Source organism: Telopea speciosissima, chromosome 7, assembly GCF_018873765.1.
Source record: "Telopea speciosissima isolate NSW1024214 ecotype Mountain lineage chromosome 7, Tspe_v1, whole genome shotgun sequence".
NCBI lineage: Eukaryota > Viridiplantae > Streptophyta > Magnoliopsida > Proteales > Proteaceae > Telopea > Telopea speciosissima.
The window spans coordinates 45,892,319-45,908,984 of NC_057922.1; the positions used below are offsets into that span (position 1 = coordinate 45,892,319).

The following is a 16,666-nucleotide window of genomic DNA, read 5'->3' on the forward strand; positions in this document are numbered from 1 at the left end:
AGAAATACCCTTATGACTATTCTACCCCTGAACCCATATTACAACACTACTAAAACATATCTAGTATCCGGTATGCATGTGCAATTTATATAACCGGAGAATACCTATAACCTTGATCCAGAAATTGAGCAAAATTTTCCCCTCATTACCCCTATGCATTGCCTTAAATAATCAAATGGGAGCATAGAAATGGGCACAAGATCAATGAGAAATCTTTAACCGTAACAATCCAACTGCAGTCGTAGTAATGACAGAAAAAAATAAATAATTAGTTTGGAGAACACAAATCAATGCTTGGAAATGACCTCAATAAATTACAAGTGGTTGGAACTGCAGATCAGCATTTCAGTACTCTAGTTCATCTTTGTCCTTACTATTCCATTTTTTCTAATTGAAGAGTTAATAACAACATACGTGATCTGAAATGGATCCATGGATATTCCATCTTTGTGATCTTAATCTTTAATAGGTGCTTTTATAATGAAGTAAAAGAAGATAACAGTCCTGTGTGGCTATTTTACATGTCTTTTAACATAGTTTCGCCAAGCAGAAATCCTAATAGTCTTCAGAATTTATGTTTGGTATTAAAAGTGCAAAGTTGGAGCAGAAGGCTTTTGCCACAAGCCATACCTTGAAATCCATTATCCTTATGTTAAAGAGCATGGCATGCTTTTATTCTTGATATTGACCAACTTTTGGATTTCTTATTTCTCCCCAAACAATTGTTTTAGTTCCTAGGGAACCCAGTTTTTCATTTACCGAATCAAAACTTGACTGTAATGTTAAAATAAGAGAACAAAAGAAAAAAGAGCATAGAAAGTAGGGGATTTGGAAAAAATAGTTGGCTCTCACTGTTACTGTATGAAAGGAAAAAAATTAAGTTGCCTTTGCAGCAGCAGCATGCATATATTTGAACGCTTCTACCCCCCCCCCCCCCAATTGAAACATAAATATATTACCATGCCCAACTTGGAACTTATTTCTCGAAATTGGTGAATGTATCTCTAAATTGATCTTAACAGTTCAAAATGGATCAGACCATTTTTGTCATGACTGCATCCCAAATGAAGTGGCAATGGAGTTCTATATATCCGTTCAGTATATCACTAGCCACCTGATGGTAATGAAATGTATTCATAGATCCCACAACTATATATGAAGCCCGTTTCTTGAGGATAGTCTTCAACCGCATCAACTCACAAAATGTCAATGTCATTGCCTTAGATTCTGCCTTAGTGCTGGAACAAGCCATCACATTCTGCTTCCTACTCTTCTAAGTTACACGTGTTAAACAGTATAAGGTAGGGGGTTTTATATTTTGTCTTTATTATCGGTTGGGATTAATTGTAATTATGTTCTGTCTCTATCCTTACTTGTAATTTTCTATTTATTAAGTTATAAGCATGTGGACCTGCTCATGATAATCTATTCGGAATCCTACCATGAGCTCTATGGTTTCTCTTCCTCCTATCGAGTTCTCTCCTTTCTCTCTTCCTTTCTTCTACTTCCTCTTTACTCTTGTAGAAACTGATTTCCTAGTTCTTAGATCATCACATGGTATCAGAGCTTCTCTAATCAGTCCCTCCTACCTTATTCTCTGTTTTGGAAGTCTTTCGGGCTTTCTCTGTGGTTTGCAGCAACCTATGCTGCTATATTTGTTTTATGAAAACCTAGTTGGTAAAGACATGAAGGAAAATTAGGGCTCTTTTTGAAAGTCTTTAGGGCAACCTATGCCTTATTCTCTGTTTTGAAAGTCTTTAGGGTTTCCATGAATATTGTTGGTTTGCTTTTCTCATTGTGTGGATCACTGTGGAAGAAGAATTTACATCGAAATCATCAAGCACATGAAGCATATTACCTGCAGCAGTGATCTCTTGAAGTTCTTCTTCACATGGTATTGACTTTTTGAAGATTTTTGCTATTCCCATACCCTAGCAGTACCCTTGTTTTTTAAGATTTTTGGACAGATCGATTTTTCATATAACAGGGAATCTGTTCGTTGGATTTCAACTAGGTTTTAGGTCTATCAAGGACCATCTATTAGGGTCCTTCGCTCAAGGGTTTGTCTGACACTGATCTGCTGTTGTTTTTTTTATTGCTGGTTCTTATTCTGCCATTTGATCGTTGTGATATTGTGGGGTTTGTATCTATTATTAGGCTGCTATATCTAACCAGAATTAGAGATGCATCAAAAAGAGTTGACTTTGAATTCTGTTGGGCTGTTATTTTTTGCTAGAGTTGGTTCTTTTATGGTGATTTGTTTCTGGTTATCTCTTTATAATGGGTGAGTCAAAACCTGCAGTGGACTTTGTAAACATCCAAATTACATCTATCAAGCTTATTGGTTCCTCCAATTAGTTACTTTGGCCACAAGTAATAAAGGTATATATCCACACCAAGCGTAAGATGGAATATTTGATTAACGGAGTATAAAGAATGGATCAGTTAAAATGATACTCTCCTTGTATGGCTCTAGAATAGCATGGAGCCGCCTATTGCAGCTAACATTATGTTCCACACCTCTCACTGCTAAAGGTATCTGGAACGATCTCAAAAAAGTCTCTCTCAGGATAAAACATGCCTTGAGTTTACAATCTCTATGAAAAGTTTTTCTCCTTCAAACAGAATGGTAAATCAGTTGGTGATTATTATAGACCACTCAAGGGCATGTGGGAGGAGCTTAATGTATACAAGCCTTTTGTCTATTGACCTCGAAGTTTTAAAATCTGAGCATGTAGAGTTTCTTGTGGCCAAATTTTTATTTTGGTTAGTACTAACTTATAGCCCGTCAAAAGGCAGATTCTTGCAGGCGAGAAGATATTGGCCATATCAGCATGTGTTGTTGTCATTGTTCTCAACACACTGAGTCAGCTAAGTAAGAGGAATTGTGGCACTGTCAGCAGTGGGCAGCAGCTGTGGAGTTGGCAGTTGGGTTGATAGGATTGGCTTCATAATGAGTTTCAGAGACTTGATTTGTTGTATTTGGTATGATGAGGTGGAATTGAAGTCCTTGAGTGCAGTGTTGATGTGGAAGAGCAAAAATGGCCAGTGGAAATGAAGACCACAAGTTGTAGGGGAAATGAGACTGCTGAAGACTGCAAGTTTTGTGTTGTGGAAGTAACTTCAGGGATTTTTTGAGCTGCCTTTCATTTGCAATTTGTGGAAGGTCAAAACATGAGAAAGGTAGATCTCTGAGTTAGCTTTTCAACCATTTCAAAGTTATAGTGATATTCCCAGGTTGACACTGAGACGGGGGCGAATTAGGATCACAAAATTTCCTCCAAATTTATTCCCAACACACACACCCATGGCATTCCCAACACTGATGATACTGTATTAATAAACACTAACAGCATAAAAGTCATAATACAACCTTGTCGATTTGATGTAACCACCCTACAGGGTTACTTGAAGACGGATCGGGAGAGTACTTCTTGTCTTAAATAAAAACCAGAAATTCTGGCAGAATGACCTCCATATAGTAATTTGATGATAACTTTTCACTGGAATATCAGAAGGGGATGATTTAAAGATGACAGAAAGGGCTATGACTTCCGTGTTTTAGTTTTTTGCTGATTCTGCTCAAAAAGTGGGTAAAAATAGCCATCAACGGACTATTGATTTACATGTCTGAATCTGGTTAAGGGTTTAATTGTTGCTAAGAATGATACAACCTATGGTTATGGGATTTGAGATAAAAGGGTTAGGTTAAAGGCTCTGGAATTGAAGTTAAGATGATGACAAAGAAAATTAGATGGGAAAGAAAATAGAGATACAAAATAGCTCTAAGAGACCTACTCTTCAAGATGATCTTTGAAGGAAAAATCTTCAACTCTTCAAGGTTGAAGGTGCTAGCTCTTCTAAGCTGCAAAAAGGGAAGACCCTACTCTTCTAAGAAGGGGAAACTCTCCAAGGTTTCTTTAGAACACTTTAAGGTTCTCATAAGATGCTAGAAGCAACTTGGAATTTCATTAACAATATAAAACTAGATCCTTACATAGAGAAGTTGACACCTATTTATAGGGGTCTCCTTGTGGCTTTGGTAATGTCAACCACTAATAACAACCACTACTAATCTCACTTACATAGGTTACCTCAACATTGGTTCCACATGGACCAATTACAAAATTCTTTGAGAAATAAAGAAATAAAAAAATAAAAAATAGGAGATGGTTGACATCCTCAAGGTCTTGATACAATTCTCCACACATTGATACTATCTACTAGGTGAAAGGGGACAAGTTACAAGAAAAACTTGGTATGAGTTCAAGAGAGTGGATGGGAGAATGAACCTTGGAGAGAGTGCTTCATGGAGGCCATCAAGAGGGAAGGGAAACCAAGGCTGCCTAATCATCATGCACTAAGGAAGCTCTAAAGACATTGTGGAGATTCTTCACTAACAAGGCTTTAATTGATCTTAGGCTGGATTTTTGGAGTTGGTTGGGACCGGCCATGTATGTGTTGGTTCTTGGTCTTGACTAGGACCTGGGCCTTGTGGACTTGATGGGCTTAGGCATGCATCACGATTATCACACTGACAATGTTGTCTCACACTCTCACTTTTAGCACACACACACACACACACAGATGCACAAACATAAATCTTGACTAGCTGGGGCAATCCTAAGTTTACCAGTCCCACAAAATCGTATGCTTTTCTACCTCTCTACCACAAAGTGGCCAAGTCTACCAGATAGTGCACACCCATCCCGTCATCACCATGCAATTTAAAGTATCCATAATAATTGCAACACCTAATCTTGCTTCAACTCTTGCCTACACAAGAACAAGGGTTACAACCCCGATGATGTGTTTTAGTTGCAACAACAACCCAAGAGCACCCTCTTATGCTTTAACCCTTATGATCAAAAAGGCAAGGACAACAATCCCAAACCCGATGCAGATTGGGGTGGCTCTTCTGATCGGAAGTTTACTTCAGGGTACTGCTCATTTGTAGGAGGGAACCTTATCACTTGGCGCAGCAAGAAGCAAAATGTTGTGGCAAGGTCCAATGTTGAAGCAAAGTTCTGGGCTATGGCACAAAGAATATGTGAGTTGTTATGGATTCAGGGTTTACTCCAAGACCTTGGTGTTCCTGTTCGTCTCCCAATGATGTTGTATTGTGGTAATAAAGTAGCAATTAGTATTGCCCATAATCTGGTGCAGCATGATCGTACGAAGCATGTGGAGATCGACAGACACTTCATCAAGGAGAAATTAGAGAGTGGACAGATTTGTATGCCTTTTGTGAAAACCGATGATCAACTGGCTGATGTCTTCACTAAAGCCTTGAGTGGGAAATTATTTCATCCTAAAATTTTGTTCAGGTTGGGCATGTGTGATATCTATGCATCAACTTGAGGGGGAGTGTTGAGTTATATGTAGCCTAGGGGGCATTTAAGGGTTTTCCTCCTATAATCGATTCCTAATTAGAATCGGCTATGGGCTATTATTGTACTTTTGATATTTCTTCTTTTATTATAAATAAAAGGGTTGGATGATCCTATTGATCACTCAAGCATTCAGTTCTAAGGGCTGCTAACATTATCAAACACAATAAATTAAAAAAAAAAAAAAACATTATCAAACACTATAGATACATGCTTCAACCAGGATATTTAAGACAGGTGCTGATTCCAGAATCATTCACTGGTCTCACGAAGTCAGAAACCATGTAGAATGAAATTGAACCACAAGTACAAGAAAGAAAAATGATTCAATAAATGCAAACTACAGGTCAACTTATACTCCAACCAGATTACTGCCTTTCACGTTTTTGGAAACCAAATTAATGCTTAGAACAGAAGCGAAGAAACAAACTTAACATGGTTATGACAATACCTTTGTGTTGATTACTCACCAAGGGGGATCTTCCATCATAATCTATCTTATTTGGATTTGCTCCTGCTTGGATCAATTTTTTTAGTTGGTATAAGTCTCCCTGATAAGCAGCATTGTTCACCCTCAAAGCAAGCTCAGCTTCTTGTTGTCCGATATGAAGTGTGATGTCAGATTCCAACTGCTTTATCCAAAAGTTGGATTCCTTTCCCTGTCAATTAATAGGCTATTAGAGATAGTCTGCACACAAATTTATTTACATGAGTAATTCTCATCAAGAAAAAACATAATGCTCGAAATAAATATTTCTTACGACCATTGCAATGAGGGAAACAAAAAAAAAAATTGTTGAGACTAATCCCACATTGGAAAACTCTGGGACCTTGGATGCCTCCATATACTGGTTGGGCCTCTCAATCTAATAGCTTAAGCTTTTCAGTTGGACATTTCAACATGGTCTCAGAGCCATTAGGTCCATCACTTAATAATACATTTGTGTACTAACAACCAAAAAAGAGGGCCACACATGCCAAGCATACTGCCCCAAAAGAAGTCAACACGTGAGGGGGACTATTGGGAGTAATCCCACATTGGAAAACTCTGGAACTTGGATGCCTCCATATACCAGTTAGGCCTCTTTGCCTAATAGCTTAAGCTTTTGGGTTGGACAGTGAACACTTCAACAAAAGGTAATTGATTTCAGTGGGCGTACCCAGTGCACGAGGCTCCCGCCACTGCAGGGTCCGGGGAGGGTCATAATGTATGCAGCCAAACAAAAAAAGTGTTAAAGCTGACAAAAGGAAATTGATTCAACAAATATGGCCATGGATAAAGTACCTCTAGAAGGTTGCTGAAAATCGTCCTTCCATCAATACAATATATTTGTAGGATATTTGTGAAAGATTGTTTATCAATCCGCAGGAGCCTACAAAGTTCCCGAACTTGAACTGTATGAGGCTGAGGAATGTTGCAAAGAATGGAAAGTTCCCCAAACGAACTATTAGGGTGCAGAAGTGAAATAGTCTCCTCTAATCCATCTTCCCCTATGCCAACCAACTCCTGCAGATATCATCTTAGATTTGTATGAATTGTTGAAAACGCCCGTTACAAATTTTGTGTCTAACAAATGAAAAAAGGAAATCACTGTAATTTAAAAAATTGGTAAGGGAAATCGTATGTCCAATACTAATAAACAAATAGGCAGAAAGAACTCTACAAGGAGATAATTAACCAACCCAATGTATGTGGGGAAATATTTGGGTTGAGGTATAACACAATAAAGTTACTTAAGCTTAAAATTTTAAGGATAAATGATTAATACCATCACACCATGACAGAGGAAATAAATTTGATCCCCTACACTGCACTGTTCCATAATTATTTCTCCTGGGAGAAAAAGTTCTTCATGGAGTCTGATTACCTGCAAGGGAAGAATGTGTAAGATAACTTTCCAAGTTCTATCAATTTAGTTGACTATATGCTCCAAATATAACATACCATTCAGAAGTAAGCCAAGAATTAACAGTGGAAAATAAAAAGAAAATAGAATTTTTGAATAGCATATATATTTATTCATGCATATAGTGAAACAAGTGAATCAATTGAATTAGTCTGAAAGAAAAATAAATTGCGTTTATAAAATCAATTTGAACAGTCTGAATAATTCATTTGAATCAAGACTAGCTTATCGATGTATTACATTAGCAACTTTACACAATGCATAAATGGAACCTAAGAGGAATGCAACAACAACCATAATTTGCATAGAATTAAGCACCCATGGTACCACATGCTAGTGTCATGTATTACATTAGCAACTTTGAAATCAATTATCTATGTTTTTGCATAGATAATAACTAAACTTTATCATTCAACTACCTTTTCACTTTTTATTCATCATTGAAATGATATAGAAAAGAGCCTAGACTCTAGATTGTATACATCAAGAAACTAAGGATCACAGTGAGATCAATGACATAAACATGGAGCAATAAAGTAGTAGATAAAGAGAGAAAACCAGCCACTTATGAACTTATGTTTTGGCAAGAGGTTTCCAACACCCAAAGAAAGGTCAATCAGGAAGCTGACCAGACAGCATGATTTGGATCTTCTCTATCAAAGGAGAGAAGCTGGTCAAGTTCAGCACTCAATATCCTCAAAGCCATTATAGCAGCTGACGTGGGTGGCCACCCTTTTGTTTGAGGTTTAGTTCCTTCCGTTCTGTTACCCCGGCCCCCGCAAAATGCCCCTTCCCCAAGAGAGCATTGTAAAAGGACTTGGAAAGAGATTTCAAGGATTTCCTCCAGCCACGTCTCTTGCGATGACATTGTACACAAGCCACATTCAAGGATTTCCACAATATGCAAGAGATTTCTTCCTATGCTTAAAGGAGACAGGCAGCGCCCAACAGCCCAAGGAGAAACCCCGATGGACAACAAGGTTCTTCCAAGCAGTCACTTCTAGAAAAGTATTAAAAAAGTCTTTTTGTTAGGATATTTCTTGAACAAGCTAGACCAAGAAGGAAGTTATCAAAGGAGGTGAAATATGCTTTCACTCCCCCTCCATAAAGAAATTAATTGTTTGGAACATTTTTTGGTCTTAGTACAATATATTGTGAGAAATATTACATTGAGAAGATCTTATGAGTAAACAAATACCAAACGTCAGTCTTCAAATTCAGTGGATTTCGCAGGTTTGCCTAGTTTTAACACATTACTTGGATGACTACATACTTGGAACCCAAACAAAAAATTTGAAATGCCTACATGGGGCATCCAAAATGTTGACGGCCTTTCAAGACAGACGCGATGCAACACAACTTTTTAAGTGGTGCTAAACATAGTTGTCATGGCGTCTAGGTGAACCAAGGTGTTGGAGGGGGTCCAGATGCAAGGTGACACTAACAAGGCAGAGACCAATGAGTCCAAGGTGCCCACCTGGACGCCTAGGCGACGTCTTGACAACTATGGTGCTAAAGTTGATTGTGTAATATCATGTCCCCAGAAAAGTATTAATTATTAATGTTTATGACTAACAGGTATGATACGGGTTAAAGTTGACACAAAAGATAGCTATTGACAGTACAGGTAAATATGATTTACATTTTTTTTTGGTGAATAAAAAATTATATTACCAAAGCCCAAGAGGGGCGAAAGGGAGAGAAGAAGGGGGGGGGGGAATATACAAAAGGGGGGAAAAAAGGGGGGGGGAGGCAGATCCCAGTCCCAATTAAGGGGGGGGAGTGGGGACTTAAAAGAGCACTATCTAAACCCCAAGATACAACAATATGCTTGTTCCTTGGGGAATCCAAAAAAGCCTTGCGAGGCAGAAAACTAAGCTTTGTGGAGACATCCCAGAAGACAGCTTTCCAAATCAAGTTGAAAGAGCGAGATTTTGAGGTCCATCTCCTAAGGTTCCTCTCCATCCAAATATGATAAAGAGTAGCGCCAAACACAAGCTTGCCAATAGTGTCGCAGATCGTGCAGCTAGGATAAGTCATGACCAGCCAAAACCACTCTCGAGCGAATGGGAGATGTCTCCTGCTGCGAGGCCAAATAAACGAAAGGGCTTTTTTCCAAATGGTAGAGGTAAAAGGGCAAGCAAAAAAAAGGTGGTCGATGTCTTCCGAACCATTCCAACAGAAAATGCAAGAAGGGGGGATAGGGATTCTGCAGTGAGAGAGGAAGGATTGGGTTGGGAGGCAAAGGTTAAGGGTTCTCCAAGCAACGAAGCTATGACAGGGGATGTGGCCTTTCAACCAAACTAACTTATGCCATAGGACAGTAGGGGCTTGGGATCTAACTAGGTTCCAGGTAGATCTAAAGCTGAAGAGGCCGTTAGTGGTGCGGAGCCAAATAACCTTGTCCGCATGAGTAGGGGGGAGGGGGGGGAGAGAATTCCAGATCAGGGAGAGGGAGAGGGGGATAAGGGAGGGGGGGACCAAGATCCATGAGGGGTGATGGATGAAAGGGGGGCAGATTTGGGAATGCCAAAGGAGTAAATTGCTCTGGCTCCAAAGAAGTTGTAGAGAACACCATTGGGATGCCAGGGGTCGAGCCAAAGGGAGATGGAGGACCCATCGGCGATAGAAGAGGAAATGGTTGTAAGAGCCTGAGGACGGAGGAGAAGGATCTTGCGCCAGATCCAAGATGAATCCGCAGGGATGGAGACTGTCCAAATGGAGTCATTCTTGAGGAAGTAGGAGTAAACCCAATGGACCCAAATGGAGTCGTGCTTAGAGGAGATTTTCCAAATAAGCTTCAAAATACCCGTGGTATTGCAGTCACAGATCCGGCGAATGCCAAGGCCTCCTTCAGATTTTGGGAGGCAGATGAATTTCCAACTGAGGGTGGAGGAATCTGGAGGATTCTTTCTCTTTCTAGAGGAAAGCACAAAAAAGGGCTTCCATAGCTTTGATGGTGGCTTTAGGAAGGGCAAAGATGCCGCACCAATAGATGTAAGAAGATTAGAGCACCGATTTAATGGATTCGAGCCTACCAGCATAGGATAGAAGTCTACCCTTCCAGACCTGGAGACACTTACGAATATTGTCAAGCATGGGGGTGCAATGATGACTAGAGAGCCTAGCAGGGATAAGGGGAAGACCCAGGTATTTCACTGGAAGGGAGCCAAGAGAAAAGCCTGTGAGATGGAGGAGGTAGTCTCTGTCGAGGGTCAAGACACTAGAGAGGCAGAGTTTGGATTTAAGGAGGTTAATACGGAGGCCAGAGAGACTCTCGAAGAGGTTAAGGGAAGACATGATCGCAAAGATGGAAGAGGGGGAAGCTTTGGAGAAGATCATAAGATCGTTTGCAAAGGCCAGATGGGTGAGGTTAAGATGCTTGTATTTGGGAATCGGGGAGATAAGGTGAAGATCGGTTTTGGCTTGGATGCTTCTCGAAAGGACTTCCAGGGCCAGAGAGAAGAGAATGGGAGAGAGAGGGCTTCCCTGGAGAATTCCAACTTTGGATTGGAAAAAGCCGGCGGGGGAGCCGTTCACAATAACCGAGAAAGAGGGGGTGGATATGCAGGCATGGATCCAACGAATGAAAGCGGGGGGAAAACCCATCTGGGAGAGCACATCACAGATGAAGTCCCATCTGAGGGAATCAAAAGCTTTGTGAAGGTCAATCTTCATTAAGGCTGCGGGAGAGTGGGATTTTCGGTCAAAGCCACGCACAATCTTAGAGTAAAGGATAATGTTATCCGCAATGCTTCTTCCAGCGATGAAGGCAGATTGGATGGGACTGACCAAGGAAGGGATGACAAGCTTGATTCTATTTGCCAGGATTTTGGCAATGAACTTGTAGAGGAGATTGCAGATAGAAATAGGTCTAAAGTCAGAAAGAGAGGAAGCTCCATCTTGTTTAGGGATGAGGCAGAGAAAGGTTTCGTTGACCTGGGCAAGCTGGCTGGGGTTGAAGAAAAAGCTGCGGATGGCTTTGATGAGATCATCCTTGAGATGGTCCTAACAGCTAAGAAAAAATCGCATGCTGAAGCCATCAGGGCCGGGGGCCTTATTAGATTTATGGGACAAGATAGCCTTAGTAATCTCATCATTAGAAGGGATGGCAAGAAGAGAGTTAGCCAAGGAGGAAGGGACAAATTTGTTAATGAGGCCGGGAGGGAGGGGAGAGGAAGGGGGGAGGTGGGGGTTGAAGAGAGAGGTGAAAAAGGAAGCAGCCTCGGTCTTGATAACAAGGACAGAGGAAAGAGGGGATCCAACTCGAGCAATGAGCAGGGTGATGGAGTTGTAGCTCAACCTGGCTTTCAGCGAACAGTGGAAGAAAGCCGAGTTGGAGTCACCAAGCTTCAGCCATTTGGTACGGGATTTCCGGCGGAGAAAGCTTTCTTCCAAGGAGGAAAGGGAAGAGAGCTCATCAGAAAGCTTTCTCTCCTCCTTAGCCAGTAGAAGGCTAAGCGGATCCAGCTGCAGACGAGATTGCACGGAGGCAAGGTCGGAACGGTAGGAAGAGGCCCGGGAGGGGAGATTGCCAAAGGTGGCAGAGCTCCAGATTTTAAGGCCAGATTTGGTGAGCCAGAGCTTCTTGGCTAAGGCCACGAGGGGAAGGGATGGGCAATGGACGAGGGAGCTCCAAGCTTTAAGTATGGTAGGGAGATAGAGATGATGGGATGTCCACATGTCGAAGAACTTAAAGGGTTTGAGGCCAAAGGAGGAATATTGCTGGATGAGGAGATGACAAGGACTGTCGTCGGAGAGACCTTGGAGGAGAAAATTGGCATGCAGTGAGGGAAGGTGGTGAGCCAGGCTTCATTGGTGAGGAAGTGATCCAGCTTGCAAGCAATTTGTCGATGCCTCCCCTCCGATCGTGCCAGGTAAGGGGTGAACCTGACCATCGAAGATCATCAATTCCAATATCCTCAATGCAGTCATTAAATGCCTTGACAGACTGGAAGTCAATGGGGCGACCTCCAACTTTCTCAGATTGGAATCTGACAACATTGAAATCTCCTTCCACCCCCCAAGGGAGAGGACCAATCCCAGCTTTAATGAGAGCCAAGTCGTCCAAAAGGGAGGTGCGGTCAACAGCCCTATTGAAGGCATAGACAATCGTGATAAAGAAGGAGATGGGGGAATTAGGGAGGGAGAGAAGTGAATAAGCTGGGGGGAGGAGTGAGAGATGGAGATGTTAATTTTGGAGGGGTCCCACAGGATCCAAATCCGGCCATTTGGAGAATGGTTGTAATTGGAGATGAAAGACCAAGAAGGGGCAATAGATGTCGCAATGCGAGAGGCATTCTCTTGTAGGACACGAGTTTCTAGGAGGGCGCAGAAGGAGGAATGAGAAGATTTAATGAGGGTTCTAATGTCATGGTGCTTGGCTAGGGAGTTTAGGCCCCTGATATTACAAAAAAAGCCGGCAGACATGGGAAACTAGAGGGAGTAGGGCATCGACGTCCTAGGGGGAACACTCTTGTACCTCCTACGGAAGTAAGCTACGGTAGGGCAATGGCGGGCAATAACAGAAGCAATCAGGGAACAATCGGTTCCACAAATGGAAGTCAAGGGGGAGGGAGCACTCAGCGGACAAGGAAAGGGGGAAAAAGGAGTTAGAGCAAAGGGGAGTGGTAGGGAGGTTGGTGGAATGATAAATTGTTAAGGCTAGGCTGGCGTGGTGGTGAGCAGAGTCAGTGAGGGGGGTGAAAGTGAGATTGGGTGCGGTAGGCCTGGTAGTGGGTCGGGTTATGGGGGAAATGGGTCGGGAATGAAGGGTGGAGGTGGAAGGAACGTGAATTGTGGGTGAGGTGGGCGGGAAGCGGGTCGGGTTGTGGGGGAAATGGGTCGGGAATGAAGGGTGGAGGTGGAAGGGTCATGATTAGTGGTAAGGTTGGGGTTTAAGTGGGCTGGAGAGGGTAGAATCAGGAGATTATAGTTAAAAAAGGATGGAATCTGGTTTAAAGCAGATGGTTTGGTTAGATGGTGGGCCGGGTTGGGCCTGTGGTGGTGTTGGTTTAAAGAAAGCAAGGGTAAAGTGGGAACAAGGTTGGAGGTGGGACCAGAGGGGTTTGGTAGAAGGGGGCAGGACGGATCTGGAAAGTGAAAAAATAGGGGAAGCAGGAGAAAAGGTGGAAAAAAGGTCATTCGTACTACCTCGCAAAGGAGCAAGACACCCATCGAGAGAGGAGCTCCTGGGGGTCAGATTTCTAGTCTGACCTGCGACAGAGGAAGGCAGCGACTGCAGGGCTCTAAACTTCGACGCATCCAGAATTACAGAGGGACTGTCAAGGGATTCCGTTGCCAAATTGGTGAAACCAGCACTGTGCAAACAATTTTGCAACGAGCTCAGGGCAAAAGCTAAAGTCGAATTTGTCGCAACAGTGGTAGACGAACCAATGGGAGCATCCTTGATCGAAGCAGCCGGAGAAGCTACCCTTAGGGGGCCAAGGATCGAGTACTGTGTTGGTTGCAGGCGACAGAGGAGCGCCGAAGGAAGTTAGTGGAGCCACAGGCACAGGAACCGAGGGGGCTTCCCTACGTGATGGAGAAGCAAAGACGTGGTCGACGCGGCGACGTCGTCGATGGCGGTGGCGCACTTTTACCCTTCCTCTGCTTGGAGACCTGGAAAAGCTTGAGGGCAGAGAAGGAGCAGGGTAGCCAGCGGCGACAGGTTGACGACCAGAAGAGGTGGGGACAGGAGCCGAAGGACCAATGTGTTCATCTGGGGGAGACGAAATGCTTGAGACGTTAGCAGCTTGAATTAGAGAAGTTGGAACATCTTCAGGGGCAGCGACGGTAACTTGGACAGGAGAAGACAGGCCCTCATCATGGACGACTACAGGAGCTTTGCCGGAGCAGTCACGAGAGTGATACCCAAAAACTTTGCAGTGTATGCAGTGGGGGGGATCCAATCGAACTTGACAAATTGTTCGAAGCTGAACCCATCTTCTTCAACCATGGTGATGGAGGAAGGCGGAGGGCGATCTGCTGGGAGCCTGGGACATCAATGTAAATTCTTGCAAAAGATAATCGATCCATTTTGAGAGTACGAGCGTCTGAATAAAGAGGGTATCCCAAGATCGAACCAATTCTGCTTAAGCATTCTTTACTCCAGTAATGGAAGGGAAGACCTGGCAGGGCAATCCATAAGGGAATGGAACTAAAGTCGACCTTGTGGAGCTGGATGTAGGAATCCCACTGGCAAAGGAAGATTGGTATGGGGCCAACAAGCCAAGGAGCACCGTCCAGAGCTCTAGCCTTAGTTTCATCATAAAAGAACTTGAAGATGAAGACACCGCTATCGAGCAGGAAGATATCTACAGAACCTTGAGCTCTCCATTGCTTAGTGAGGGATGCTTTGACAGTGTTGAACGATGGTCTCGAACCAAGGAAGTGACCTACTAGGCATGACTGCCATTTAGAAATTTCTGGAGAGAGGAGACTGCTGAGGCATGGCCAAAAATGGAGACACAACGGGCAGGGCCCCACACATCAGTATGAACTAAAGCAAATGGAGAAATACTTCTTTTATTTAATGGAGAATAGGTTGAACGAGCCTGCTTGGCCAAAATACAGGCCTCCCATAATAACTCATTCGGTTTTCAATCCTTGACAAGATGAGGAAACAAAAAAGCTAAAGTTCGAAGTGGAGGGTGACCAAGCCTACAATGCCATAGATGGAGATCTGGAGAGGTGACTGAATGTAACTGATGAGCTGAGGATGAAGCTGCTGATGAACAAGTCTGACCAGTGTCGAGTATGTAGAGACCACCATATACCTTACCACCCCCAATCGTGTGCCCCTTCACCAGGTCTGGTTAGACTACTAATGGAAAGAAGATTAGTAGGAAATGAAGGAACATGCAAAACAGAATTTAGTGTAAGGGTAGGAGAGCAGTGAATGGAACCCTTTCCATGTTTGGGAGAAAGGGAACCATTAGCCGCTCGAACAGTATCTTTTCCAGAACAAGGAGAGTAATGATGAAATACATGGGAGGAACCAGTCATGTGGTCAGTGGTACCGGAGTCTATTATCCAAGGACTAGAGACAGCCGATGCACAATGACTACCGACTGGAATACCTAAAGCAAAGTAAGAACCAGAAGAGGCAGCAAGTGCAGACGCCATAGAAGGTGCAGCGGAAGGTGTTTGGAGCATGCGACGGAGGGCTAGTAGCTCATTTGGAGAAAAACCAGTGTCAGTAGAGGGGACGGTAGCAGTAGGAGCAGCAGCTTCAGTCAAATGTGCCTTTGGTTTGAGCTTCCCCCTGCCTCATTTCACCTCAAAATCAGCAGGCTTCCCATGTAACTTTCAACCCTGAGCCTTGGTGTGATAAAGCTTGTTACAGTGTTCACACTTGGCAGGCTCCTTGGAGGCAGCATTACCATAATCAGTAATGGTAATGGGAGTGGGGCTGGAAGTAGTCTGCAGGGCAGACCTAGCAACAGTAGGATCATGTAACATCACAGCCCGATGAGTCTCCTCTGTATGAACCATGGCAAAGGACTGCTCTAGTGTAGGAAAGGGAGACTGGTTCAGCACTTGCATTTTAATAGGGTCATACTCCACATTCAGACCTGCCAAGAAGTCGTGCACACTGACACTGTCAAAGTGTTTACGTAGGCAAAAATATCAGTAGGTGTAGAGGGCTGATAGTTGGAGTAATGATCCAATTGCTGCCACAAGCTTTTGAGGGCAGCATAGTATGCAGAGACAGACAACTTCTTCTAAGTGAGGTCATGGGACTTCTTACGAATCTCATACACCTGAGCAGCATTCCCAACATGTCCATAAGTCTCTTTGGCGGCACTCCAGATCTGATGGGCTGTTTCCAAAAGCAAAAAATTGTCGGATAGATCTGGTTGCATAGAGTGGAGCAAGTAAGACATCACCATAGCATCATGTGACATCCACTTCTCTTGCGGAGAACCTTGTTCAGTCAGCATAGTGTTCGTCCCAAGGATATGGCCAGTAAGACCACGACCAGCAATGGTCAAGTAAGTGGTCCGAGACCACTTGAGGTAATTTGTCCCATCGAGCTTGATAGGAGCAGCAAAAGGAAGCAGCTCTGTCCGGGACTGTCCATCAAGCCCAGAAGTTGCAGAGGAGGAGTGGGAACCTGTCATGATGATTCAAAGAAATGCTCCAACAAACGGCAGCAACACAAGAAAGTAATTGCTGAAAATGGAAACAGCAATATCCCCAAGAAATCTCCAATAAAATAGGCTGGAAGATCGAGTACTCTTCAATGATGATGAAAGGAGTCCACAAAATTTCACACCAATCTGAGAAGGAGAACTATAACAGGCAAATCATCAAACACCTGTTGAGCACCCTTGTATGCTGAAATCGATAGCTGAGAGGAGAAAT

At 43.1% G+C, this 16,666-nt stretch overlaps 1 protein-coding gene across 3 annotated transcripts in view; it reads right to left on the bottom strand.

The window, feature by feature from the left end:
• The window catches only part of LOC122667144 (potassium channel KOR1-like), a 71,040-nt gene that overhangs the window by 13,966 nt on the left and 40,408 nt on the right, over positions 1-16,666 (bottom strand). For 2 of the 3 annotated variants that reach the window (XM_043863346.1, XM_043863348.1), the window contains exons 7-9: positions 7,160-7,258; positions 6,676-6,897; positions 5,861-6,049 (exon numbers count right to left, since the gene is read on the bottom strand). In XM_043863346.1, coding sequence (XP_043719281.1) covers positions 5,861-6,049; positions 6,676-6,897; positions 7,160-7,258 — 510 coding nt within the window. The remainder of the gene's footprint in view (positions 1-5,860; positions 6,050-6,675; positions 6,898-7,159; positions 7,259-16,666) is intronic. The other variant, XM_043863347.1, reaches the window with a different exon arrangement.